The sequence below is a fragment of the Phascolarctos cinereus genome, unplaced genomic scaffold, assembly GCF_003287225.1.
Source record: "Phascolarctos cinereus isolate Bilbo 61053 unplaced genomic scaffold, phaCin_HiC Scaffold_726;HRSCAF=1367, whole genome shotgun sequence".
NCBI lineage: Eukaryota > Metazoa > Chordata > Mammalia > Diprotodontia > Phascolarctidae > Phascolarctos > Phascolarctos cinereus.
The window spans coordinates 374,705,208-374,733,205 of record NW_027556098.1 but is presented as its reverse complement, the minus strand read 5'-3'; the positions used below and the strand labels follow the sequence as shown (position 1 = coordinate 374,733,205).

General features: G+C 41.5%; 2 protein-coding genes across 3 annotated transcripts; one reads left to right on the top strand and one right to left on the bottom strand.

Moving 5' to 3' along the window:
• Position 1: 1 nt before the first annotated feature.
• RSRP1 (arginine and serine rich protein 1) lies at positions 2-6,605 on the bottom strand. 2 transcript variants are annotated; one of them, XM_020983132.2, is made up of 5 exons: positions 6,251-6,605; positions 5,338-5,849; positions 2,740-2,894; positions 1,016-1,099; positions 2-495 (listed from the first exon to the last, which is right to left on the bottom strand). In XM_020983132.2, the coding sequence occupies exons 1-5, from the start codon at positions 6,511-6,513 to the stop codon at positions 331-333; spliced, it is 1,179 nt and encodes a 392-aa protein (XP_020838791.1). In that variant the 5' UTR covers positions 6,514-6,605; the 3' UTR covers positions 2-330. The 2 variants fall into 2 exon arrangements, 1 of the variants encoding a protein (XP_020838791.1); XR_013482510.1 differs by lacking the exons at positions 2-495; positions 1,016-1,099 and adding an exon at positions 1,275-2,007 and having other exon boundaries at positions 2,263-2,894.
• On the top strand, positions 6,566-27,006 carry TMEM50A (transmembrane protein 50A). The gene is made up of 8 exons (XM_020983133.2): positions 6,566-6,687; positions 8,517-8,550; positions 10,905-11,019; positions 17,315-17,427; positions 19,481-19,548; positions 21,520-21,612; positions 23,219-23,279; positions 26,829-27,006. Exons 3-8 carry the CDS (start codon positions 10,927-10,929, stop codon positions 26,872-26,874), a joined length of 474 nt encoding a protein of 157 aa, XP_020838792.1. The 5' UTR covers positions 6,566-6,687; positions 8,517-8,550; positions 10,905-10,926; the 3' UTR covers positions 26,875-27,006.
• The last annotated feature ends 992 nt before the right edge of the window (positions 27,007-27,998 follow it).

Below are 27,998 nucleotides of genomic sequence, written 5' to 3'. Positions count from 1 at the left end.
TAAAAAAACCCCAGAAATTAGTCTTTATTAACAAATGAAAATATATACAATTACCAACATGCGGCTGTTCAGTTACTTTAAAGTTAGCTCTGGCTATATTTAACCCACTGCAATGCCACATAAATATTTACAAATATCTACATACACGAATAAAAAATCCCACCTGTGATTTCTGGTCCATTTGTGCTCATTTCACTTATCTGGAAAAGAAACCTAAGATATGATACATTAAAGTACTTAAATCTTTTCATGCCAGTTTTTCAAACTTTTATAGCTAAATAACAGCTTCTGCTACTCATGGCTCATAAGGAAGGGATGATATTAGACATATTAGAATTTGAAAGACACTGCTGTTTTAGGAGAACTTAAACGTAAACTGTTTTCCTCTTTCTTGACAGGAATCCACTGTCCATATGAACTCTGGCTTTTCTCTTCTTTAGAGGATCCTGCAGTCTCTTCAGCTGTTTTCTGAAGTACTAGATTTGCTACAGAGTTCTGCAAAAAGAAAATCAAGTATTGAGTCAATCTTTAAACCCCAGTATGTTTAAGGAGACATCAGTAAATCCTGAAAACTGTTTTTTTCTGCAAAACAACTTTGAAATAAGTATCAAAACTGTTATGGTCTACAAATTAATGTTCAATTCTAAAAGTTGACATTGGTCTATTACCTCAGCTTAAAAGCTTTTCATGTTATATTTGAAAAGTGGTTGTTAATGATTAAGTAATCATTATCATAATCATAAACATGACAAATGATTTGGAAATGACTTAGACCAGGAAGAAACCTGTTACAGGTCATTTAATTCAACCCTTCCTTTTGGAGAAAAAGAAACCAACCCAGAGTGGAGTAATGGCATTCCCAAGGTCACCACTGCTAAGCAGAACAGGAAACTGGATCCTGACAGTAGGAATGTAAACAAATTTTCTAGCTCTTAGTCCATCTTAGTCCAACGTTCTTTCCACTATCTATGCTGCACCTACAAACCAAAATGAAAATCACACACTCTATACTTACACCAGAGCTGAAAGGTAGGCTTCTCTGCTGGGAAGAACTTTCATTTGAGGTTCTACTTACATCCTCATTTAATCTTCCTGACAGCTAGAAAAATGGGTAAGAAAAAAAAAGTTTTTTAAAAGACGTGAGTCATCCAAATGACCACTCTATAAAAGAGTTCATTAGTATATAAAAAGTAGCTGGAAATATTTAGAAAGAAGTTGGATCTACTCAAAGAATTAGTAAGATCAGGCCCAAACAACAGAATGGTCTGTTGAGGACTCACCCTAAAAAATTAACTCAATGTCAGATTCAAATATGGGCAATATTTAGAAGTTAACAAAGGGCTCTTTTTATACCTCACTGAGCCATAGGGATCACAATAAATCCAATGAAATTCTGACTATAAATTCAGATTCCAATGGATATATAAAATGCTATAACCAGGTTGAGCGAAAATCTCAAGTTTAATTTCACTGTTTCCCATCATTCTTCAACAAAAATTAAGGAAGCATGAATGTCTTAGCTTCACCAACCTTTAAATCTGCATTAAAAACAGTCAAACTAGGATAGTCACCAAGTAGTTAACAATTATGCCTAAAATAGGTTTTAAGAAAATGGGTTCACCTGGATGGCATTTTTCACCTGTACTGTAAAAACCTCTTTATTTAGATATTAAAATATTGAGGCAGAATCTTTATTTTTTAAATCAGACATAAGTTAAAGGATTTAAGTATTAGCAGCATATAAACACTTTTATTCACTTACATAAAATAACTAAACAATGACCAAGATTTGTATTAAACAGATTCCAAAGTCTAACTGGTAAGTCAAAACCACCCCTATTTTCTTAAACATAAAAGTTATGGAATGTAAAGTTTTGATTTTTATCTAATAGGAAATTAAAGCACACTGCATTTGACTGATTCAAGTGCTCCTACACAGCTCTGGAGAATGACAATAAACTTATCTGCAAGTGATGCAGGCCTCTTCTTCTGTTATCTCTCAAACATCTGGAATATATTGCATACATCATGAAAGGGACATCTATAACACAGATGCCTCCCCAAACCACAAAGTGTACTTTTACGGTTATTTCTGAAATTCAATTTTAGGTATTATATCTGAAGAGTAGCTAAGTTTGCATCTGTCCAAATTCTAGCATGCAGATATTCTACCATTACAAACTAAAATTTCCAATTTGTGAAAGTTAACTTTCAAGTTATTTAAACCTCTCTCACAGCAGCTTTAGCCCATGTATCAATTACCAAGAGATTTTCTTCATCAATGTCTGGAGACCACATTCATGATTTCTATAAGACAGAAATAAAGCAAGTGAACTGTACTGAATGTTGGGAGTACAGAATTTGTGGGAACATAATTGGTTGCAAATGAAAGTTAATGACTATTTTGTACAATATTTATTAATCTAAATCAAGTGTTAAAAAAAACCTTGAGAATTACATAGAAGTGCTTGAGGTAGCAGCTACAAGACTTTTAAAAGAGTTTGGAGTTAAGACCAATTCGTATTCCATGATTTGTGGAGCACTTCCCCAAAAAACAAGACCATTACTTTCCCACCTTCACGATATGTATAAATTTGATTTCAAATTTTCATAGAAATGTAAACTAAAGCATTCTGAAAATAAGTCACTACATACTGCAAAAGTTCATCTTAGCAGCAGTTTGTTTCTGAAGTGTTCTTTGTTTAAATGAAGAAACTACAAACACCTGATAACACTTACCTCAACAAGTTTTGTAGCATCACCCTGTATTTGTTTTCCATAGTTTGTATCTTTAGATTGTGGACCAATTCTGAGACTAGCTGGCAAGTCAATATTGGCTGTTCCTAAAGCTTTGGCTGCATTAGCCTTTGCTATTTCTAAAAGTTCCATCCTATCTGGAAAAGAGAAAAAGCAAAGTAATTATTAACACCTAAAAGCTAATTTTCTATCAAGGAAATCATGCATCACTATACTATCACCGTGCAGGGATCAAACACACTTCTTAAAAAACAAAAACATCTATCCTTTTCTCCCCATTCCTGCAGTTTTACTCCTTTAATAAAAAGATGACATTTATGGAGTGCTTTTAAGCTGTACACGTGCCCTGTGAAGTAGCCATTACAGCCATTATTTATTATTCTTGTTCAGTCAAGTCCAATTCTGTGACCCCATTTGGGGTTTTCTTGGCAAAGATACTGGAGTGGTTTGCCATTTCCTTCTCCAATTCATTTTTACAGATGAGAAAACTGAGGCAAACAGGGTGAATTGATTTGCCCACGGTCACACAGCTAGGAAGTGTCTGAGACCAGATGTGACCTCAAGATGAGTCTTCCCAAGTCCAGATCCAGCTCTCTCTATCCACTTCCACGCCTAGCTGCCCTACACCACTATTAGCCATCCCCATTTTACAGATATGGCAAGAGTATTAAGTGACCTGCCCTTTAAATGTCAAGGGTCAAAGTTTGAGTCCAGGTCTCTAATTTCAAATCTAGCACTTTCTCAGTATCTTGGGAAAACAAAGGGGCCACATGGTGTAACAGACAGTAGTGACTTCTGCCAGGCTGTCAACAGACCAAGATCACAGTATCTTTAACTTCTCTAGCTCCTTACAGACCATTAATATTACATTTACACTCCACAACTGGAGCCTCATTACATGACTGTGCCCTGCTGACTTTGCTGCCGTTAAAGAATGTAATCATGTATTCAATAAACAGAAAATAGAAACTGGTTTTTAAAAGCTCCTAGCCACTCTGCAACTTTAAAAAGAGCTATTGCTGACAGTGGAGTTTGGAGTGTGGTCAAATGGGAAATCATATGAGAAGTCATTTTGAGCAACAATGTTACAAATGGAATTTAGACAAATATACAGTAAGTAAATGAACAACTACAGACATACTTAAACACAAATTTTCTGTTCTATAGACACTTTGGCTTATTTATACAGCTGAAGCTCAATGATGGCTAAGTGAGAAATCTTTAGTTCACACATACAGTATATAACTTTTAATGCTGAATATTGAGGCAGTGTTGAAACACTCCTATTCAAAGATTCTAAAGTCTACAAGATTGGAGTTCAAATGCAGCCTCAGATACTCACTAGCAATGTGACCCTGACCAGTTACTTAACCCTTATTTGCCTTAGTTCCTCATTTATACAATGGGGACACACTGGAGAACAAAATGGCCCACCACTCCAGTATCTTGGCCAAGAAAACCCCATGGACTTTTATCAAAACAAAAGTCCACAGGGTCACACAAAGCCAGGCATGCTTGAACAATAATTCCAAAGATGAATTATGAATATATAATTCCCCACTGCTGTACACATGAAGTATGTTGTTTCTTTTTTTCCTCTGCAGAAGACCAAAGATGACTTGGTGGGGGGAAAAAACTTAAAAACAAACAAAAAAACACTCTGCTTTTTAGAGTGTTAAGAGATAACCTTTCTAGAACTTTATTCAATAAACACAACTCATGTTAAAACATATTTGTTGATCTGAATTTAGTTTGACACTAAATTTTGTCACCACAAGCAGCAATTAACTTATTCCTCCAAAACCCAACAGATCACCTAGTCATCAACGACTTTCAAAGTGTCAAGTAGCTGGTAAAGCCGTTCAGGTTCTTTTTAAAGGCTCCACACTGCACTTGACACTCGTGAAGGAAAATATTGTTTTCTGAATAACTTACAGTGGGTTATTTAGCCCCTAACTGAGCCAGATCATTGACCCCAAACTCTACCACTGCCTCTATAAGGGGCCAACTTTTTAACTTATGATTCTAAAGGGAGTAACAAAATAAGGCCACTTAAAATGGGTTCAGTTTAATATGGCTGAATAGATCCCTAGAACACACTGGGACTCCTGCAAGCTTTTATTAAATAAATCTAAGGTAAACAACAAATACTTCCCTAATTTAAGTATAATCCAGACAGACCCCTAGCACTAACTTTGCAGAACTCAACTTAATGTAACTGGTTTCCATTCAAGTTTTTACAAATGCTCCATAAAGTAAAGTTCACTCCCTCTATTGGAAACCATTTCTAAGGGGGCAGCTAGGTGGCACAGCGGACAGAGCACGGACCCTTAAGTCAGTAGGACCTGAGTTCAAACGTGACCTCAGACACTTGACACTTACTAGCTGTGTGATCCCAGTCAAGTCACTTAACCCACTGCCTCACCAAAAAAAACCACATTTCTGGCGTCAAGAGATTCCTGTACCTAAGTAGGTGAGCGCACATCCGATGTAATTTTTTTTTTAAGATTTTGGAATAGTTTTGCTCTGCTATTCAACTTCCAGATCCGATATCTCTTCCGCTTCAGAAAATCGACTTACCTTTCTCGCTTAAACGCAGAGGAGTCCGGCTGCGGGACCTGGACCGAGACCGGTACCGCCAGCTCTTGCGTGCCTCCGGATAGACCGTCCGGCCGAAGCCATAGTACCTTCGCCCCCGGGATCCCGGGTAAGCTCTCCGGTAGTACGACCGTCCGCGGGACCTGGACCTGCTGCGGGATCTGGCCCGCGAAGGCGATCGGTAATACCTGCGGTAGGCCCGAGGCGGGGGCCTCAGCCGGTGCCGGCGGCTGCGGGACCTCGAGCGGCTCCGGGAATAGGAGCGCGAGTAGCGGCGGAACTTCCGCTGGTGGCGCCGGCGGGACTGCGAGCGAGACCTGCTGCGCCTGTGGGACGACCGGCTCGAGGCGGACCGAGAAGTCGCGGAGGACGACGAGCTGCGCGACCTCGACGAAAGCCGGCTGGAGCGGCCCGTCCCGGAGCCCGACGGGGAGTCCTTCCCCTGGGGAGAGCCGGGCCACATGTCGTTCACGTAGCTCGTCATCGCGGCGCTCCTGCAACAAGTCATCGGAAGCGGTCAGCCTCCCGGAAGAGAAGGCCGGCGACGCCCAGGCCCCGCCCTCGCTCTCCCCCGGGCCAGGCCCCCCCCAGGGGTCGAAGGCAGGCCCCCGTAACCCGGGTGGGACACCACGAGGAGCTACGTCCTAGTTGTACGAGGCACTCCCCGGCCTCCGCCTGCGGCCCTAGCGCCAGCTCCCCAGCGCGCCCCAGTCTGCGCAAGCGCAAGCTCTCCTCGGGCAGGCTGCCCTCCGTCTCCCTCCTCTCTTCCCCTCCGCCCCGGCAGGCCCAGCACGCAAGCGCGATTCTTCCCCCCATCTTCACCCGCTCTCTTCCTCCGTCAGCCCAGTCGGAGAAAGCCGACAGTCCACGACCCAGGCTAAGAAGCGGGACTTACTCGAAGCCGACACCGAAAACAGTGTGTGAGAACAGGGGGCCCCGGTGGTCTCCTCTTTCCAACCAAGAAACAGCTCGTAAGGTCCACCTTCCGCACTCCACCGTCGTCTCCGCCTTCTGAAAGCGCCGACGCCCAGCAGCCGCCGAAAGTACCAGAAGCCCGCCTCGTCGCGCACGCGCAACGGCAGCAGGAGGGGCGAGGGTGGGGGCTGGCCTTGCCAATCCCACCCCAACCTGGCGCAGACATTCCATCGGAATGCGCATGCGCGTCTCACAACTCCCACATCCGGGCTTTGGGCCGGGCCCTTAGTTGTTCGGTGGCTTCGGGCTTGGCTGGGGAGGCTTTTCAGGGCGGAGGAGTTTTGCGGCGGAGCGCCGGGGACTGACCGACGGACTGACGGCCACCAGGTCCGCGCCGCTGCTGAGGGCTGAGGGCCGGTAAGTGCGGGGCTGGCCCCAGGGCGAGGGCCGGGGAGGGGAGGCGCCCCTGGAGCCTCGCCTTACCCGAGAGCGCCTCGGATCCTCGCGACAGCTCGTGAGGCAGCTGCCAGAGGTGTCAGCCCGCTCTGAGAGGCGAGGAAACTGAGGCACACCCACAGTCCCATCTCTTCTGGGTGCCGGAGGCGCCATTCGAATGCGGGTCTCACGGGCTCCAGCCCGGAGCCCCGCAGCTCCCCCACCCCCTCTTCCTCTTCTGGAGGGAAGAGGATTAGTGAAGCTCCGGGGCCCGGGGGGAGGAGACTGTCCTCGCCACCCCCCCCCCCCCGCGGCCTGAGTCTTGGAATTCCCCGAGAGCTTCCTGCGGAGCCCCGCCCCTGGGCGGGCTCCGGGGAACCCACTTCGGTGTCACCCCTGCCCAGTATCAGTAGATCCAGAGAAGGGGGGTGCTGACACCCCAAGAAGGGAGCGGACGGCTTCTCTGCTCCCCCTTTTCTTCCGCCAGGGTTTTGGACGAGGGAACAGCTCTGGGCGGGGATGGACGGAGGGTAGCTTGGCCATTTGAAAAAGGGTGCTCCCTGGATTGGGAGCGAGAGGACACGAGTTTTGTGACTTTAAGCAAGGGGCTGTCCTCAGGTTTCCCCACTTCTACGGTGATCTCTGAAATCTTGTCTAGCTCTGAATCAGGATCCTATAAAAATCATCTAGTGCTCCCACTTCCCACCACTTTACAAATGAAGGTAAGTTCAGAAAAGTTGTGACTTCAACTAGAGACACAACTGATTAAAATCGATACTTTTTCAATGTTTCAAAAATCCCTGTTTTAATCCATTTTTTTTTAATGAGTTGCTGTGGCCAGTCTTTTTGAAATGGTCTCTGTGCTTAAGTAAATGGCCTTTTAAATTTGGTTAGGTTAAAGATTAGCCTTTAAAAGGTGGGAAGTGGGGGTGGAGTGGTTGGTCACCTATGTGCCAAAATGAGACACGAAATGAGAATTTCATTGGAGGTAACCTTTCCAACTATTTTTTTTTTCAGTCAGAGTAGTGAGGTTTTATTGTAACACCAGTTAGGCGGGTGATATTCCTAATAAATCTGCATAAGCTTAATGGGGGTAAGATTGGTATTTTTATTGAGAAAATGTGGATGGGCTCTAGGAGTGGCAAGTAGCCTGGGGTGGGCCAGGTGCGGACAATGAAAGCCTGCGGTGGGTTGGAGGGCCATAATGAAAGGACATTTGAAAGGATTATACTGGGATGGGCAGGATGCCTCTGGGAAAAACTGGGACTGAAATGTGTGTGAGAAAGTTCAAGGACTGAAGGTCTTTCCCTTTTTAGGGTACAGGTCCCATGACCCTATCATTCCCCCCTCAAATGGGACCCAAAATCTTTTGGGGTAAGGGGCAAATGTCCTGGCTTCTGAGAAGGCTTCCTGCTGGCAAGGGCCCTAGAGTTGTTCCTGCCTCAAGAAGGTCCCAGAGAGGAGTTTGCCTGGAACCCAGCACAGGCTACATCCAGGGGACGATGGGTAGACATAGGCTGGTACTTACTGTTTACTTCCAACTGTAGGTGAATGGCCTGTAGTCTGGAAGACATTTTTCATGGATAGCCGTAATTATTAGGTGCTCTAGCTGTGTATGAAAACCTGGCATCTGACCAGTAAAACAGAGCAGCTAGTCCACCTTATTAGCAAGTTACTGCCTTTCTTCTTATGCTGAAATGGTATCCCACAAATGGCTGGTACTGAGACCAGTAGAATTTGGTAGCTCAGGTCTGCTAGAGTCACTCCAATACAATATACAAGCGCTTATCTTCTTCATTGTTTGCCTTTAGGTGGACTATTAAACCTAGCTTGTTAGAGTCTGAGGTAAGTATAATAGTAATAATAACAGCTAGCCTTTTGATAGCTTTACATATGTTACCTCATTTGCTCTTTACAGCCATCCTGGAAGATAGGTGCTCTTATTATCCCCATTTTACAGATGGGGAGATTTGAGGCTGAGGTGGGTTAAGTGACTTTCCTAGGGTCACTTCATCTCAGATCTTTCAAACTTCAGGTACAGTGCACTGTCCACTATGCTCCATTTCTAGAAGTGAGAGAAGAAAGCAGAAAGCAAAGAATGATGAGACAGAATGTTTAGTAGAGTGAGTAGAAGGAAGCTAATAAAATATTTCCTGAAAGAAAATTTCCTTGAAAACCTGAAATGTAGAACACAGAATCTCCAAGTTGGAAGAGACCTCTGAGGCTCTCCTAACCCATAGCAGGCTACATTTCTTTTGGGAAATTGCAAAGCATGCTCACCCTAAGTGTCCAGTAACATCGGCAGTCCATTTTTGAATACATGCATTTTATTGGCATGGCAGGGAGACCTAGAACTGAAGAACTCATGAGGAAATTCACCCAGGGAAGTGGAAAGGCAAAGAACATCATCAGAAAGTTGTGTGACTCAGAAGCTGGGCTGATTGCATGGTAGGGTAGAAAGATAACGGCTGCATGGCCAACGTACTCCACTGGGCACCTCAAAAATAGACCAAAAGTGACCAAATGGACAGAAATCCTCCAGCTCAACCTGGTGGCAGAGTTTGAAGAGGACATAGCAAGGGGTCCGGCACAGAGGAGTTGCTTTGTGAAATTGTTGAAAAAACTCCCGAGTCAGTGAGTTCATGGATCGATTTGCATATTGGTACGCCAGTGCTTGTTCAATAAAGGCCTGAAGATCAAGCCATATGAGAATAAGTTACAGAAATTGAAGATGTTTAACCTGAAGAAGAAAAAACAAACTTAGGGGAAATGACAACTGTCTTCAAGTATTTAAAGGAGTGGGTAGAGTCCTCAGGACCTAGAAACAGGAAGACCTGAATTAAATCTAGCCTCAGACACATACTAGCTTATGTGACCTGACGCAAGTCATTTAGCCTCTCTCTGCTTCAAGTTTCCTCATCTGTAAAATGAGGATGGTAATAGGTTGCTGTAAGAATAAAATATTTGTAAAGTGCTTTGCAGATCTAAAAGAGCTATATATAAATGCTGAACTATCATTATATTCTCTTTTCTTCAGAAAACAGAACATGGGTAGAAGCAGAGAAACGTTTAGCTTGAGATCAGGAAAATTTCTCTCTGAATAATTCCTAAAATAATTTCTCTCCGAAGGGGAGTGGGCTGCCTTTTGCAGGAGTGTGACAGTCTCTTAGCAGGAGCTGGCTGAACAATTGTCCACTATATTCAAGAGAATGTTTGTACAGGTGTGAGTTGATTTAGATGACCTCTGTGATTCTGTAATTCTCTTTCATTTCTTTGTCATGAACCATATTTTCCAAATTATTTTTTGCCTTGCTCCTTTTTGCCCACCTTTACATTAGAATCGCTATTAGGTTAAGCAATGTTTTGCTTTGGAGAATCTCATCAAGTTGATATAATCTCTGCATTTCCTCATCTTCTGTATCAGATGTTGCTGCATGAGCTGTAGTTTTTGCTTATTGTGGTTTTTTGCTTATGCATACCAGAACACTGCAAGACAGGATGACCAAATGTCCTAGAAAAAGCTGTTTCTGATTTCCCCTAGGTAGAGGAGGAAGCCAGTTCCATTACTTGCTTCTCCAAGGAAAACCCATGAGACAAGCCTTGGATTAAGCTTCCTCATGTCTTCTGGTTTGGATCTAGTGAAGATGCTAATATAGAAGTTTAACTTGTTCTAGTAGCATGTCAACTCATTGGCCATTGCTTCATTACATTAATTTAAATCTGTGTTTATTCATGGTCTAAAACTGTTGTTTTTATTACCCTTTGCCCTTTTCTGCTGTTCTGCCCCTGCAGCAGTGGAAGGGAGCTGCATAGGACTGAAGGTCATTTTTAAATTGTCCAGGGCTACTGTGTCCAAATCATTATTTCATGGCCATACTACTCAAAATTAACTGTCCATCATTGGTAATGAGTTGCAGGCTTTTTTAGCTTAATAAAACCTGCCAGATTTTGTAGTGCATGGCATAACTTTTAAGAGTCCAGGGTTACTTCCAGGCCATGATGAAACATAGGAGCAGGACTTTAGTGAAGGCCAAAAACACCTTAGATGTTCTCTGTTGTGGGATAAGTGGAGCCCAAAGCATTCATATTTTTGCACCTAATTTCTTCATACTACTTTGTGTACATTTGCCATGAATTGTCACTTTTTCACTAAGGGCATATGAATATAGTTGAAAACAATAACTGAATGCCTCATTCAGTTTTTTTCTAGAGACCTGAAAAATGTCTGGATTTCTGGAAGGCCTTCGATGTTCAGAATGCATCGACTGGGGAGAAAAGCGTAATACTATTGCATCCATTGTAGCTGGAGTTCTGGTATGTATATTTCTATGATTGAACCTCTGTTTTTTGGTATGCTTCCCTTCATGTGACTAGAATTGTCAAAATTATGCCTTAGCTTCTGTTAAATCTCTATTTTGCAGTACCAGCAATTGCTATGTCACCTTTTCTATCACCTTCATTTTTTAATATATCCCCCACCACCTCCTTCTCAGTGATCCATGTGTTGTAACACGTGTAACATGAAAAAAATCAGTTCTGGAAAACTAAGGAGCATGTTTTTCATTGTGTGTAGTGCCCCACACCTGTAGTCCTCCCCTCCGCAAACAAGGTTATAGAGAGCTGCATTTTCTCCTTTCTTCTCCCCTCTTGACCAGCTTGGTCATTGTACTTACACAGCTTTCCGGGTTTGTTGTTGTTCTTCCCACTTGCATTATTTCAACAAGAATTTTTTAAGTCCCTGCAATAAATGACATCCTGTGCTTATCCAGGATCTGGGGAAGATAAAGAAGTTGTCATTCCCACCTCCAGGAATCTTACACTCACTTCTTTTTCATTAACTTCAGTTTTGCTTGTGCTAACCCAGGGAAGCCATCAATTAGAAGAAAGTCCCCGTATACACCAAGATACCCATAGCTTCACTTTTTTGTGATAGGTAAGAATTGGAAATGAAGTAGATACCCATCATTTGGGGAATAGCTAAACAAATTGTGGTACGTGAATGCAATGGTGGAATACTACTATGCTGTAAGAAATGACATGTGTGATAAGTATAGGGAAGCCTAGAAGGATTTACATGTGGAGGTCCACAGATGTTACATGTTGCATGTTTTTTGGATTTTTGTCAGTGTATTGATTAGTTGTGCTAATTTCTTTTTTCTTTTTAAGAAATACTCATTTGTCGTATGGGGTGGCATTCTGGGAGGGGCAGGTGGCAGGTACTGGGAAAGACTGTGGTGATATAAGAAACAGAAGACATCAATAAAAACTTATCTAAAAAAAAAAGTTTTAAAATCTTTATCGGAGTACCCTCTAATTCCCAAGAAGGGTTACCTTTCTCAAAGTTCTGCTATACATTTAATATAGACTTATCTGTTGTATGTAATATAAGACTTCACGATTACTGTGCATGTAGTTTCTGAGCAGATGCCCATAGAGAGATGAAAGAAGCTAAGCCATCCAAGAAATAGGAGTGCATCATCTGGAGCTGGGTGACTTCATCTCCTCAGCCTTAATACCTTATCGCAGAGTTTCAGAGGGAACTCACAGGACAAAGTTTTGTTTGTGTTCCTTAGGGCATAGGTCTCATCTTTTTGCTAGCATTTTGTTGGTGTGCTGTGCCCTATGGGGTCTTTTTAAAAAGAGTAGCAAGGTTTAACATCTTGAAATGTCCAAGTTGGAAGAAAGCTCTCCCTCATTTTATAGAAGGAAACCAGGAATGGAAGAGGAAGAGGGACTTGCCTATGTCCTATTCCCCACTACCCCATGATTGTGAGCAAGCTTCCGGAGGACAGGGTGTGGGTGGGTTTCATTTTGTTTTAGTATTCCAGGTGCTTTAGACACGGGAAGTGCTTAGGAAACGCCCGTCTGGTTGGATTGGATTGGTCACACACCTTGTAAGCAGCAGAGCAGGCACAATAAGGCCACCTCTCCCAAGCCCCAACCCAGTGTTCTTTGCAGCCCACTGTATTGCCTCCCCTCAAAAAAAACCTATGTTTAGACATTCTGTAGTATATTCATTGAATTTATGTAATTAATAAAAAATAACTAGTTGATATTTCCCAAAGAAATGGCACAAGTAAAACTTAGTGGCACTGTAAAAAAAAATACTGCACTCATAAATACATCAGAAAAGTTTTATATTTTGGTCTCTGAAGTAGAATTATTACCTACAGTGAGCTGAGAATACCAAAAATGAAGCTGTAATTATAGTAGCCAGTGAAAAATTACTACTGTATAGCAGCACTGACTACAGATATATCTGAAATCTGACAAATGAGAATGATGAATTTTAATCTGAAGTGCTCTTTATTTCTGAGCTGTTATCATCAAATTGTGATTTATCTTAGAGTACAATTCCTGGAACTAACTAAAAAAGTGCTAATTATAAAGTCCATGTATATCTTATGACTGTAGTGTATAAATGAAATCTATTTATAAATTTTGTTTTTTATACATCACTTTACACGTATATGTACGCAATGGGTGTCTATTTGCATTCTTCAAAATGTCAGTGAGGGTACTCCCTCTGCTAGTTTCAATCATATAATTCCTCCATGCCTTAGTAGATGGTCTTCATGAATTACTAGATGGAAAAAAATCACCACCAGGTTGCCAGCCTCTCTGCACTTGACTAAGTCAGTAGACAGAGTCTGTTTCTGAGACCATAAGCAATTATTTCCAGCTTGCTAGAACCAGCAAGATGTTGTCATCTGAGGCCATAACCTGAGAGCTCTGCTTTGCCTCTGTATTAAGGTGAACCATCAGAATTGAATGGTTAGTGGCTACATAGAAAAATGTGTACATGTGTAGGAGAGCAACATATAGCTACAGATTCCTGAAAATTCTACTTGTAACAGTTTGATTAAAATGTTTTTATGGGGAGCTTTCTGCTGAGATGATAGAAGAAGCTTGTGGAATTTTGAGAATGTTTGTATTGGTCATCTCACTGCTCTTAAAACCAAGTGTCTATACCAAAGATTTTTGTAAAGGATTTTCCCCCCCTTCTCTGTTTGTTTATACTTGATAATGTCCAGAATAAAATTCACCGAAAGTAAAATTTTAATTTATGCTGGAGCTGAATGTGTTATCATAACTGAAATCATCTGTAAGATGAGATAGTCCTGAGGTGTCTGGCCCAGCTCTCCTTGCCTTCTCAGATTTGAGGGCAGACTCTGTCTCTGGTATTTCCTGGGTTTATGACCATGAGCAGCCTGTCATCTAACCTCCTGGAGTCTCAAGTAATTTTCTAAACTGTAAATAGTTTTAGGGATTGTGACCTGTGTCAGTGGAGGGAGTTCCCACACTGAAATCACAGGGTCTTGATGTCCCTAAATTAATAAACTCCTATTCCATTCACTGCTTCATTGTGATGTGGTAGTGACCCTAGGTTTTCAAAGGCTTTGCTAGTGGAGTATGAGCTGTAGTCCTCTAGCCCTGCTATGCTGGAAAAGTTTCCAATATAGGTCTGGAGATGAACCCAGAACCAGCCCAGCTTTCACTTGAGAAGAGAGCCTCTTTTCCAGAAGATTGGCTCCCTGAGGACAAGTTTTACTTTGGCCGTGGCAGCTCACAGTGATAAAGAACTTAAGGAGGGTTGCCATCAGCATTGCTAGCAGAAGTACCCATACCAATGGAGTCATTGGTCTTTCAAAATGTATTTAATAACTATGATTGTATGTGTTGCATTACATTTTAGAATGTCATACATTTCAGTGGCATATTCGTGCCTGACTAGGTACGTGTTTCCTAATTTTTTTTCCAGTGTTATAACTACAATTAGAATTAACATGAATGATAGAATAGAAGCCCAAAATATTTTTTCAAAACAGCATGTTGGAAAGAACCTTTAAAAATCATCTAGTCCTACTTACTCATTTTAGAGATGAGGAAACTGAGGCCCTAGAGAAAAGTGACTTACCCACAGGTACATAGCAAGTAAGTAGTACACCTAGGGCTGGTACCCAGATCTCCTAACTCCCAGTCCAGTGGTCTTCCATTCACCGTAGCCAAACAGATGCTTCATACCAGAAGGAAATTCAGTCTGTGTAGCCATCCAATTGCTAGATAGATGGTAGCAGCCGCCAGAAAAGACCTTTTCATTATTGTTTATAGAAAGGAGCAGCCAACCATATGGCTGTCAAGTAAACTGAGATTCAACCCAAATCCCGTTAGAGCCTTAGAGTAAAGAGGAAAAAGGCCAGAAGCACAAGAAAACCACTGGAAAAAGAAAGGCACAAGAGGTGTACAGAAGGAGCTAGGAATGTAGAAAATAACATTTGTCCAAAGATGAAATGAGTAAACACTGTGACTGGGAAACCATCGTTTTTGATTACTTATATCCATCATTTGGAATATTAGCTTTTTCTTCTCTCTCCCATCCCTCGTTTTACTTGGTTCCATCCCTGTTGGCTTACTGATAAGGTAACTCCCAAGGTCAGTCTAAATACATTGGCTTGCTGGAGCTCTGGGGGTTGGTTTGAGGCTTGGGTGTATGGCACTCGACAGACATTCTTTTATGCACATGAGGACACAAGTAGAGCCCACGCCGCTACATTTAGACTATGGTTTTTATTACCCTGGTCACTGTCTCTAGTATAAGTTTCCCCCCAGTTCCTAGAATTTTGGGAATTGTCAAGAACAGAAAGGGGGGACCTGTGCTGCATTTTTGTCTCATTCCATTGGGCATAAAGGTATTGACCTGTAAAAAAAACTCTCTTCCAAAAATATCTTCTGCTTCAATCTTTCTTTAAGGAGTGTAAAAATGTCAAGCATCCATCACAGAAGTGTCCTGTATCTAGATGGTGCTGTGTGTTATGAACCCAAGCCTTGTATCTGCCCCCACACCTACCCACCTTGGTCCCTTTGGCTGGTTTTCCTTCTCTCCCCCCTTCCCCACTTCTGCCCTCTCATCCTTCACCATCCTTTTCAGAGCCAGCTCCTTCATGAAGGCTTCTGAGATCCCTCAGGAAGGCATTAGCTTTTCTTCCTTGTACTTTGTGCAATATTTTGCTTTTGTTTTTCTTGTGTGCTTATTTTTGTGTTGTGTTGTGTGCTTTATTTTTGTGTCCCGTTTTGTGTTGAAGTTATTGTTGAACATGTCTCCCAACCATGTGAGCTCCATAAAGTCAGGGACTCTCTGATGTATATCCGGACCTTCCCCAGGGGCCCAGCACTACAGGGTACATAATATACACTCAGTAAGTATTTGTCAAATTTGAATACTTTTACACTTGAGCAGCTCAAAATTCTTCCTTAATTGCTGCAACAGTATATCACTAATAGGCTCCTTTTTCAGGTCAGTGGTATGCTGAGTTGTTCTCTACCCTTTTCCAACTTTTACATGGTACTGTAACTGTAGCAGATTGTTGCTAGATTCCAGGTACTCTTCGGGTCTTTATTATTATGCCACTGAAAAATAGTAATTCAGATAGAGTTATTCATAATAATAACCATGGCCATTGTCTAACACTTCCCTTGAAACCCTGTAAGGATGGTATGTTATACTTTTTTTTTAAGAGATATGAAAACTGAGGCTCAGAATGGTAAGAGACTTGTCCATCTGTCACAAGGCCTGAATTTGGACACTGTATATTATGATTTAAAGTCCAGTCCTCTTGCTACTAAGAGAGTCCATTTTAACAATCAGAATGTACTCTCCTTAAGTGTTAAATCAGTTGCCCAACAAAGGCCTTTCTCTGTAAGGAAGCACACAGAGCTGAAACGTTTAAGAAATTTCTCAGTTCATTAGAAATGGCTATATTATATCAAATTGGACAACAGTCTTCTGGGCTTGCCTGCATTGCTTTAGTTAATATTTTATATTAAACTTGAAATTTTTTTTAACGATTTTTGAGCCTGGCTCAAAAAAATCTTACTTGGGCTAGAAGTATAGTAGCCACTCTTAGGCCCAAACCTATTGTTGATCAGTAGTAAGGAAGCTCCTTTTCCCAACTGGTCCAGTTTGCCCCTCTTTAGGCAATCTGTTTACCTTGTTCATGATATTAACTCAGCCTTGGATACTCCTGCTCTCTTAGCTGCCTCTCCCCTCTGATTTTGAAGAACTGGAGAGTGGGGTACCAAACTCATCCCAAAGCTTTCCATTCTAGATGGAACCTGACTTTCCAGCTAACTCCCCTTTCCATCTGCAGCTCTACTTGGTTTGAACTCCACACAACATGATGCTTCCGCGCTGGCTAACCTTTGGTGTCCATTCCATCCTCCTCCATCCCTTACCAGTTTCTTTCTGTGTGTTGTCTTCTCCAATTAGATTATAAGCTGCTTGAGGGCAGGGATTGTCTTTTTCTCATCTGTATTTTCAGCACTTAGCACAATGTCTAGCACATAGTAGATACTTAATAAATGTTTATTGAATTGAATCGATGCCGACTTAGTAGGGACAGTTGATAGGCTTTAGTCGTGCTCCAGCTAAGAGCTCCCAAACTCAAGTGATTCACCAGCCTTGGCCTTCTGCAGTAGCAAGGATTATGGGCATGTACTGCCACTCTTGACTAAAATTTTTAAATGTTGAAATGAAGTATTCTATTTTCAGTCTTATTACATGAAAAATCCCTTCCTTGGTCACCCAAGATAACATGTTGGTTTTTAATAGTTTTTTACAGGGTGGTGGATCATCATAGATGCAGCTGTTATTTATCCCTCTATGGAAGACTTCAACCACTCCTACCATGCCTGTGGAGTCATAGCGACTCTTGCCTTCCTCATGTAAGCATTACCAAACACTTCCTAAAGCCATCTGGATTGAATTTTAACAAAGAATGTCCAAATGTTTACCCTTCTCTTGGTTCCAAATTTTAAATAATATTTTTTTTCCACACATACATGATTATAGACAAATCTAGTTGTACCTTCAACTTAGAGGACCAAAGAAGGTTAGACTGTGTTTGGCTAGCAGGGCCTGAAATGAGCTTACTGCTTGACCAACGGTAATTATTCCATTAAAAAAATTGGTCATCCTTTAAAATTGAGCAAGATAGCCAAATATTATAACCTTTTTAAAAAGCCAACAGGTATCTCCAATATTTAGCACTTTGTTCCAGTTATTCTACAATGAAACCATCTTAGAATGCATTTTACCAAATGGCAACTTTCATCAATTCCACATGTATGAGTTTTGTTTTGGTATGAGGGACATTTTGGTGTAGAGGATAGAGGCAGGGCCTCGAGGAATCCCAGGCCCGCCTACACGTGTGCTGGCTGTGTAACCCTGGGCAGATTGCACGTAGGACCTCTTAGGGTCCCTCAGGCTTGCTGAGATTGTGAGCTTCAGAGCAGTGCCTGATCTGTGTTAGTGCACAGGCATCTTCTCACCAAGAGCGTTGTGCACTGATGAAATTCCTGGTGTACTCCAGAAAAAAAAATCCATGTTTTTGTTAAGGGTTTTAATCTCTCCTCTCAGAAGTACTTTTTTGTGTGATGATGATGGCAGGAGCAGTGTGCATTCATAATTCTGTTACCCCATCTGATCCTCACAACAATCCTGTGAAGCAGGTGCTGAGGCTGAGAGAGTTGCCCAGGGTCACACAGCTAGTAAGTGTCACTACGAGGCAGCAGCTCAGGAGAAAGGTGAAGGAGAACGCACCTGTACCGTGGGCTGGTTGGCTTTTTAATGAAACCATTCTGCCGTGCTTCTGGTGACCTGTCACCTTTCTGGTGAATAAGCATGGCGTAGTTTACTAAGTCACCATCTTGCCTCCCTCGTTAATACCATTCATTATTCCTTTCTCAGCCATCTAAATGCAGCCTTGAGCCCAGCTGTACCCATAATGAATTAGCTCTCCAAGGTAGAAGAATTTATAAGATCCTAGGACTTAGATTAGACCTTAGAAACCATTGAGCGCAACTCTCCCTCTCTGACATCAAAGGAAATGGGCTAAAAGCAGTTAAGCATTAACTAATGTTTAACTAATTAATTAATGTTGTTACATTAAATCATACTTTTCACACAGCTCATCACAGAGCCCAGACTAGATCACACTGTCAGAAATGAGGTGACAGCCTAATGTAGAGCTTATCTGTTCCAGCATGGCTTGGGTAGTGAATCCAGAGTTGAGACCACTTGTTTCTCAGCCTTCATTAGCAGAGGCAGAGTATATAATGGGAGCCCTAGATCTGGGGGCCAAAGGCTCCAGAAGCTGGCTCTCCAGTGTTGCTGGCTACTTAACCATAACTGTGCCTCAGTTTTTCCTTAGCCTTGAGATTCAGGGCTTTGGACTGAGCAGTCTGCCCAAGTTTCTTTCCAGCTTTCACATACTGTTGTTTACTAAGCATCCACTGTTTGCAGAGCATTGTGATAGGGGCTAAACTAGATGCAGAGTTTAAAGGAAACAAAGTCCCTGCCCCCATGGAACTTATAATCTCATAAAGAATAAGACACAAACACAGTTTGCTATAATATTATTACATAAATGCATTAGATACCTAGTACGATGAGATCAGACTGCCTTAATTTCTCCTAGGTCAGGTCTTCATAACATGTCTTTGTCATTTTAGTGGAATTATTTTGGTTTCACAGAACATCAGTTATTACTAAAATACCTTTCAAAAAGAAAGGACCACTTTCATCATCTAGGTTCATTTATCTCCTTTTATACAAAGAAGCACAAGCGTGCATGTACACACACACACACTCCCCTAATTAGTACAAATAGTTGAGAGTGTACAATATTTTGTGTCCCAGATGTAAAAATTGAATAAGGCAGTTTTGTAAACTTTGTTAGCTATGCCAAACTGAATTATGTTTATTTTATTCACACAGGATCAATGCAGTGTCCAACGGACAAGTCCATGGTGATAGTTATAGCGAAGGATGCCTGGGTCAAACAGGTGAGCAGCTAGTGCCAGTCACCTGGCATTTATTTAGAGACCTTTGAGTTAAGAAAACAAAACAAAACAAATCACTGTGCTGGGCACAGAGAGAGATAGAGGGATGTGTAATACAGAGTGCCTGCCATCCTGAAGCCTACAGCATAGTAGGCAAGTTATGGGGTGTGCCCAGACAGCCGATTCTGAACAGAGGGCGCCAGGTACACTGGGGTTAGTGCTGTGAGAGCTGCAGACAGCAGTGGTCCTGACACTCAGAGGACCAAGAAGAAGACAAGTCCGCAGTTTCCTCAGCTCTCACAGGCTGAAGATGCAGGTAGTACTTATTTTTAAAAAGTAATTAATGAGCTTAGATAAATATTTCCAGACTGATTTAGAAGTTGGGAGTCAGAAGGCCAGAGTGTAGGGCCTGGCTCTGCCCACGCCTCCCTGTTACCTGAGGCAAGTCACCTTTCCTTTCTGGCCCTGTTTGCTACAGTGAAATAAAGTAAGTGTGTATGGGGTGGGGGGGGAGATGAAGTTCCTGTGCTGCTTTCCAGGAGATTGTGAAACAACTGCTCTGTGTGTCTCCACTCACGTTTGTAGAATTCTTTGTTGTTTTTAATTAAATTGTAACAGTCTGTGCCTTCATATTTCCGAAAAGTTAGTGTTAACTGTCAGTCTGTTTAATGTTTTACATTAAACTTTAAATACAAAGTGCTGTCCCAGGCCTCCGAGAGTTCATTCGTATGTAGATCTTTTTTATAAAAAGGGTTGGCACCAGTGCTTGTTAATGAGGATGGTGAGGATTTAAAAACCACATCAGTTACCTTTCAAAGAAAAGCTTTGCTGAATGTCAAAGGCTAATTACTTCGTGTTTGTTGAAAGTAGAAAAATGGTCAGCTTACAACATGCTCTTAAATTTGTGTACTTGGGGAAAATGTTCTCACTCTGGGGTATATTTTTCCCATAATTCTCACATTTCTGCTGCCTCTGGTTTATTGCTACCATAATAGTATAATGTAATGCTAAAATTGGTCATTTGAATTTGAAATGTATTTGTATCAATAGAAAGATGTTGGATTTTAGGGCACAGCTCTGGGTAGAGCCTGAGCCTTTGTGGTAATTAATCAGAACCCAGATTCCATGAATAGTGTATATTAATTCACACCTAGAATTTTATGTTTTGGGCAGAAAGCCAGGAATTAACATACAGCCTATCATTTCCTGCTATGCTTTACTGAGTTGTGATACTCTCGGGCACTACTTTTATTAAATACTTGAGCTAATTAAGTGAAGAAACTCATTTATCTCAGAATTCATTTTAGCTAGTCAAATGATTCAATTTATTTTACTTTGTAATAAAGTATGGCAAATATTCATAAATATTATGTAAATGTGACTTAAAAGTTGATTGTCCTCATCTGTTAGTATAATTATAATGCAGCATTCCTAAGTGTCAGCCAGCACTGCCCAATTTGAATTCATCTCACTATCCTAAGAGTGAAAGATGGTGGTCTTTAGATTCACTCATCAATGAATATAGCTTTATCATGGGGGAGGGGAAGGGAAAGGCTTCTGCTGGACATTTTCCTTGCAAAATAAACTTAAATTATATTTTCCACAGTGAATTCTTAAAGGAAATTATCTGTTGGCCAGCCTGAAAGAATGCATGAGCCAGTAGTTTTTGTGAAACATTGTTTGCACTCGACATTTTATGAGCAAGGTTAGGTTGTGGGTGGGATGAGTTTGGAAAAATAAGGATACATTCAGACCTTGGAATGTCCAAGACAGCAAGACGGCCGACAGAATTGTGGAATGGAAATCCTAATTCTAAGGTCTTACAGTTTCTCATCCATTTTAGATCAGGAAAATATTTCCTCATAGCCTTTGATAGCTGATGGGTTTCTTTCCTCCCTTTCCCTCTTCTGGTATACCGCATTTGTGATCAGATCACAAACAAGATATAATAGTATGTTAACAATTTTTTTTAAGGTGCTCGAATTTGGCTGTTCATTGGATTTATGTTGGCCTTTGGATCTCTAATTGCATCTATGTGGATTCTTTTTGGAGGCTATGTCGTTAAAGGTAAAAAAAAAACAGATTTTGGTACAGTTGATTTAGAGGCAGTACCTGGACTAAGTGTTTTATTATATTTGTTTTAATTCAAAAATTGCCCTTAAGTTTTAGGGTGTCAGCATTCTTTCTGGGTGTTTTCTTTGTGGATGGAGGTTTGAAAAGACAATTAAGCCCTTTTTGTCTGTAGGGTCATCTTCAATCCCCCTGCCCCAGATCCTGCTTCCCGGCGTCCTCTAACTCATCACACTCAGTCTTCCTGAAAAACACCCCCCTACACACACATAGAGCAGTTTGAGCTTCCTTTCGAATTGCTGACTGACTCTTTGTGCAGCCCACAAGTTGAAATCCACCCTAGGTCTCCCAGTGTGTCCGTTTGTACACCAAGTATGTCCCCTGGTTATTCCTAAAGGTCCTTCCTGAGGGGTTTCAGAAAAACAAAATAAAGTCTCGTCTCGTCTCTCCTTCCCTCTTCACTCCTGCCCCAGTTCCTCTGATTTTTTTCTTTTTTTTGTGGATACTCCACAGATCTGTTCAAAACCTCAGCCCAGTGTCCCTATAATTATCCCCCAAAATGCTATTTGCCAAAATCCTAAAAAGGCAAATATGTTATTTATTAATGTAGTTCTTCTATGGAAAAAGATGGAAGCGGGGGTGGGCATGAGGACCATTGCCCTAGAGTGGATAAGGACTGGGCCTGTGCTTTCCCTGGATTCTCTTACCCATGCAGGTTAGCACCTTCTGAGTGACTTAGGCTCTTCCCAGTGCCTAAATTACTAAGGTCAGCTGATGGGGATCACTCAGCCAGCTTGGGTCAGAGGTGGGACCTGAACCCCAGGGCTTTATGGCTATGGTGCTCTGCCTCCCTTTCCCAGGACAGTGTCCACTTTATGAGGCCAGAAACGGTTTTGTTTTCTTTTCTTTGTGTCCTTGGCTCCTTGTATGTACCTGGCACTGTGCCTGTTGGCCCTTTTTTTTTTTATTAATTGAATTTGTTCTTTTTCTTGCTTGATGCTTAAAAGCCCAGGGTTTAAGTTCCTTTTACTTCATTTTCAAATGAAGATTCCTGTAAGTGCTGAGCTCTGGGTACCACATTTCATTTTCTTTACCTGTCTTTATGTCCTCAGCTTAGAGAACTTGAAGGATATTCATGTGAACAGTTTTAAAACCCAGAAGCCTAGTGTTGTGTTTTCACAACTGTTGGCATCGAGGTGAGCTCTGATGAGAGCAGCAGGTTAGTGAGCATAAAGGCTCTGCCTTATCTGGCCCTTTGACCATTCCAGACTGAACCTGTACTGGGAGCTGGACCAGTCCTCCCACTGGTCTGTTAATAAAATGGGTTCCAGTGAGATATGCTGAAAATTATTCTGCAAGACAGATGGGGTAGCTGAGCTTTCATGTAGTCATTCTCTGTTCCTCTTTATAAATATGCCAGTTAGGAGATAATTACTGAAAGCATGTGGAAATGAAACTTTAAGGAATTTAAACTGAAAAAACCAGGACAGATCATTCCACATGATTGCAAGAAACTTGGCATTTCCAATATATCAGAAACTACAGATAGTTGAGAATTTAAACTACTAGGAATTTATTGTAAATTATTTTCTTTTCAAATCAGAAAAACCAATAGTGTACCCTGGAATTGCTGTTTTTTTCCAGAATGCATTTATCTTTTTTGGGTAAGTCTTTGTCTAATTGTCTATTCCTTCTGTCTTTTTTAAATGTCTATATTATGTCATTTATTATAATTGCTCCTTTAATTTACCCTCCTGAGAAAATGAGAGGCCTGTGAGAGGACGATGTTGTATGCATCCATTCCATTTAACAGACTTGGTGAGCCTGTCTTAGGCAGCATTTCTATAGTGTAAGCTCCTCTAGGACAGCTTCAGTCATCACTATAGCCTCTTCAGCACCAAGCATAGGATTTTGCTTCTAGGGGGCTTTAGTAAATGTTTGTGGAACTGAGCATATGAATTCTTATTTTATTTACTGAAGGGTAACAATCAAGGTTACTTTTCATGGTAGTCTAGAGTATTTTGATTGTGCGCTGTTTCTCAAAGTGTCTATATTGCTTACTCATCCTGTGAGACTCACTTTGGCCTGTCCAAATTGAAAAAGAGAGTGGAGACGAAGCTCTAACTTGATGCCATCAGAGCCTGCCAGAGGGGCACATGAGGCAGCTGTCATGGGAAGGGCAGCATGGGACAGGAGGGAGATCACCTCCCCCACACTCCCCTAGTTAGAGGCCATTGAGCTACAGAAAGCTTGAGCTCCTTTGATTGAAAGACTGTCAATCACACATAAAGAAAAAATAGTTTCTGGGGATGTTTTGTGTTTTGGTATAATGGTAATTTCACTAGGCCCAGAATAGTAGGAAAAATTGGGGAGGGAAGAACCCTGTTTTGGTATTTTTTTGATTGACACACCAGTTAGTAGGAGATAATAACATTTAGTCCTCATAAAATGTCAGGGCTTTTAATGAAAATATCAGTTTGACTCAGTCCTAGAGTATTCAAGGTTGCTCGTTGACCATGTGCTCTCATCATCAAAAATAATTTTTTAAAATGTTTTCAATTAGTTTTTTAAATTTAATTTAATTTTTAATTTAATCAATTTTTAATTAAAAAAATAAAATGATTACTAGGTTAAAAAAATAAAATAACTGTGCCTTCTGTGTAGCCTTTAGGTTCTAGAACCTTGAGTAAGGGAAAACTTCTAAAGGCACTTTGGCACCTATTTAAGTTACTAATTGGTTGCTCTGGAATAGCTTGTCTACTAGGAGCTAACCCCTGTTTAATTCGGGCCTTCAGGCATCTGAGCATTTTTGATGCAATCTGGCTCTGCCCTTAAAAAAGCCTAGGCGCCCAGATTGAGGCAAGGTGTGAAAATAGCCTTCTCAGGGACCTTTGCAGAGATTCCATCTCCAGCACTTCCTGATAAATGGAGAACCCCACCACTCTGCACCTAAAGATAGCTGTGGCTTTTATGTCTGTGGAAGCTCCTGATCTAAAGGGAATTGCTTGAAGTTCGACAGTTATCATCATCATTACTGACATGTACATAGCAGTTTACATGCATGATCTCACTTGTTCCTCACCACAGGCCTTTGAGGTAAGTTCTACAGGTATAGTTGTCCTCATTGTGCTCACAAGGAGATAACTAATCTGTGTGAGGGGCAGGACTGGAACCCAGGTCTTCTGACTCCAGTCCAACCCACCCCATGCCTGTCTGCAAAAGCATAGAGGCCAGAGCTCTGTTCACTTGACTAATGCAACCCTGTTTGAAGTGCTGTCACTCCACGGCTGATAAAGACATGGTCAACTTTGAAAAAATCATTTCTAAAAAGCACTGTTTGTTAGAGGCCTGTTGGCACAGCCCATTTTGGAAACAGCCTCTTTGGAAATTATTTTCAGTGTCCTTCCCATAACTGAGGAGAGAGGCTGGCAGAGGGAGCTCTGGGAGGAAACTAATTGGCAAGTGTTTGTACTTACGGCTTATGTATTTATGGTTTCTCTTCATTTGAAATTATGGAGTAGAGGCTTAATTTAACTCTTTAGTTTTGAAGAAAGAGTATTAGGTAGCTGCCATCTGACATTAGCTTAATGCTCTTGGCTCCCTACCAGGTAACCAGGGGATGATAAAAAGAACACTGAATTTGGATTCAGAGAACTTGGGACAGCTCTGCCATTTACTGCCCATGTGTTTACCTCGGACAAGTTATTTAACCTCAATAGGCCAAAGTTTTCTTGTGTAAGGTGAGGAGGTCAGGCTAAATATTCTCTAGGTCCCTTCCCACTCTTAAAGGACCCCAGAGTTTGATTTCTGTTTGGAAAGACTCTAGCCTTGGGGAAGGTAGAGGCAAGAGGCAGCTAGTTGAGGGTAGTGAACCAAGTGTTAACTAGGCTTTCTTCACTCCTTTCCAAACAGCAATCTGCTCCTCTAATTTTACTTTACCTGTCCAAAAGTTATAGCTTTAAGACCCTTCCAGGTCATCTAATCTAAGCTCATTTGTCAAGAGAAAAATGAGGCCTAATGGAAAGACATGAAGTAACTTTCTCAAGGTCACATTTCCAGTTAGTGGCAAAGCCAGGACTAAAACCCATGTCTTCTCATTTCCAGTCCAGAACTGTGATCCCCTAAGCATCTGAAATAGATCAGATCACTTGCTTAAGTTAGCTGAATGAATGAGTTGGAAACCATTTGGTTGTTTTCTCATGAGCCACTGTTGTGCTTATGAACTCAGAGACCAAGCAGGTGTTGGGGGTGTGCCACGGGCTGATTAAAATGGGAAAATTGGACATTACTTGGCATTGCTATCTTAATACTGTTTCATATTGCTTATCACTCTGAAATGTAAAAGAGCAAGGTTCAAAAATAACTTGCAGTTTCCACTTCAAAAATGTGAGCTAGCTAAAACTGTCAGAGTGACCACCTGATAAATTAAGAGCATGAAGAAACCAAGTATATCACCCTTGAGCCAAAAAAAAAACCCCACAAAGAAACTGGTAGTCACAAATTTCAGCTTATGTGTTTTGCCTATAAAAGTACAGAGAGCATTCTTAACCATGTTACTCTCAGGACCACTATCTAAATGTGGCCTTGATGTTTACAGCCTGACACAATAGGCCTACTAATCCGAAGAGCTGAATGCTATTAGAATTGCCTTCCTTGCCCACCAGAAGTGCCAGTGCCACCCAGTCACTGGTGGAGATCTTATCCTGACTGCTCTCCTCAGAAAGCAAACTTGGCGGTTTTTCATCGATGACTGTAAGGTGGACACGTTGATATATGTAAACTTACTTCTTGTAAACTTACCTCTTGGGAGCTCATTTCCTCTGTTGGGCTGTGAGCCTCTTGTGGACAAGTACTGTGTCTCAGCCATCTTTGTTTCCCCCCAGTACCTAGCATGAGATTTTGTACCTAATAAGCAAAATCATGTTAATGTTTGTGGAACTGAAGCAGTCTGAAGAGAGTACATAAAGTTAGGATCACACTTTACTACATTAAGTGAAATAGATTTAAAAGGTAGTGCTTTGGTTAAGTTTTGTTAAATACCTTTCTTAAAGAAGCGTGTGCCCACTGTGCTCAGACCTCCACTGGAGGTGGTGTTGCCGTTGAGCCTTACTTAAGAATGTGACTGAGAAGTAGAGAACGTCTGTATCTTGAATGTACTGTCCCTTCTCCCGGACTCAAGCACTCAAGTCATGTTTTTTTCCTTGTGTTAACAGAGGCCTGGTCTTTAAGTTCGGCCGCACTGAAGACTTATGGCAGTGAAGAGGCCCAATTCCCCTCAGAAGCCCTGCTCGGCACTTACGTTGTGCTCTGTTTTTATAGCTCACTCCCAGTCTTTTGTAATACCATTTATAAACTTTGCTGAATATCCTCTTGGGTGAAAAGTGACAAGTTGGTTTAAAAAAAAAGTGGTGAAAGTGGTGTCATAAGAGACTCAGAAAGTTACAGAATACTCCAAAATCATGAACTGAGGAGGGGTATGTGTGTGTGTATATATATATTATATATATATTTCTGTCAAGTTAAGTAAGTACTTGATTCATTTAGGAAGTGTTAATGGAAAATATTTTACCAAAGTCACTTTGGTCAGGTTCTGTTATGATGTAACTCATTTTAGAAAGTAAGTGAAAGAACAATCTGGGGAAATAATTATGCGTGCATATGTATTTGGCATCATGTCTAAGGTCAAATTGCAATTAAAAGTGCTTTAAAAGATTTAATATATTTATTTAAATGTGGTATCTTCTGTGTCAAATATTAAACTAAATATATAAACATTTCCTTGTTTTCTAAAGCTGGCTGGTGGTCAGAACTCTTTCTCACTTGTTCAGTTCCCCAAAGAAATTGACTCATTGAAGGTTAGAGCTGGACAAGACCTTATTGTGTGAGATATCAGAAAGGGAATGTCCCCCAGAAGAGGCTGCAAGGGTGGAAAGGGACCCTCCAATACTCTAATCATGGGAACCCAGACTTAGAGCTGGAAGAGCTCTCAGGGTCCATCATCTAGTCTCCCTCTCTGCCATTTTTAGATGGGGGAATTGAGGCTCAGGGGGGACTTAACTGATGTGCCTATTTAGGGAGTAAGAATCAGAAGTGGGATTTGAATCCAGGCCCTTGGACAGTGTTCTCTGCTCTGTACCTTGCTGCCATCTACTCTCCCCTCCCCTGCCCCCACATACTCCTCATCATTAGAGGAAACTGGTCCAAAGATGTGCCTAGACAGGGCTAGTGGTGTCCAAGCTGGGACTGGAACCCAACTTGGGCTTCTGGCGCCGATACCACACTGATTTTCAAACTGTTGTTGATTGATTCGAAGGGATTTTATGTGAAAATGTCCACCTTTAGGATTATCTGTCTATTGTATTTTATCAAGCCAGGTTCTCTGC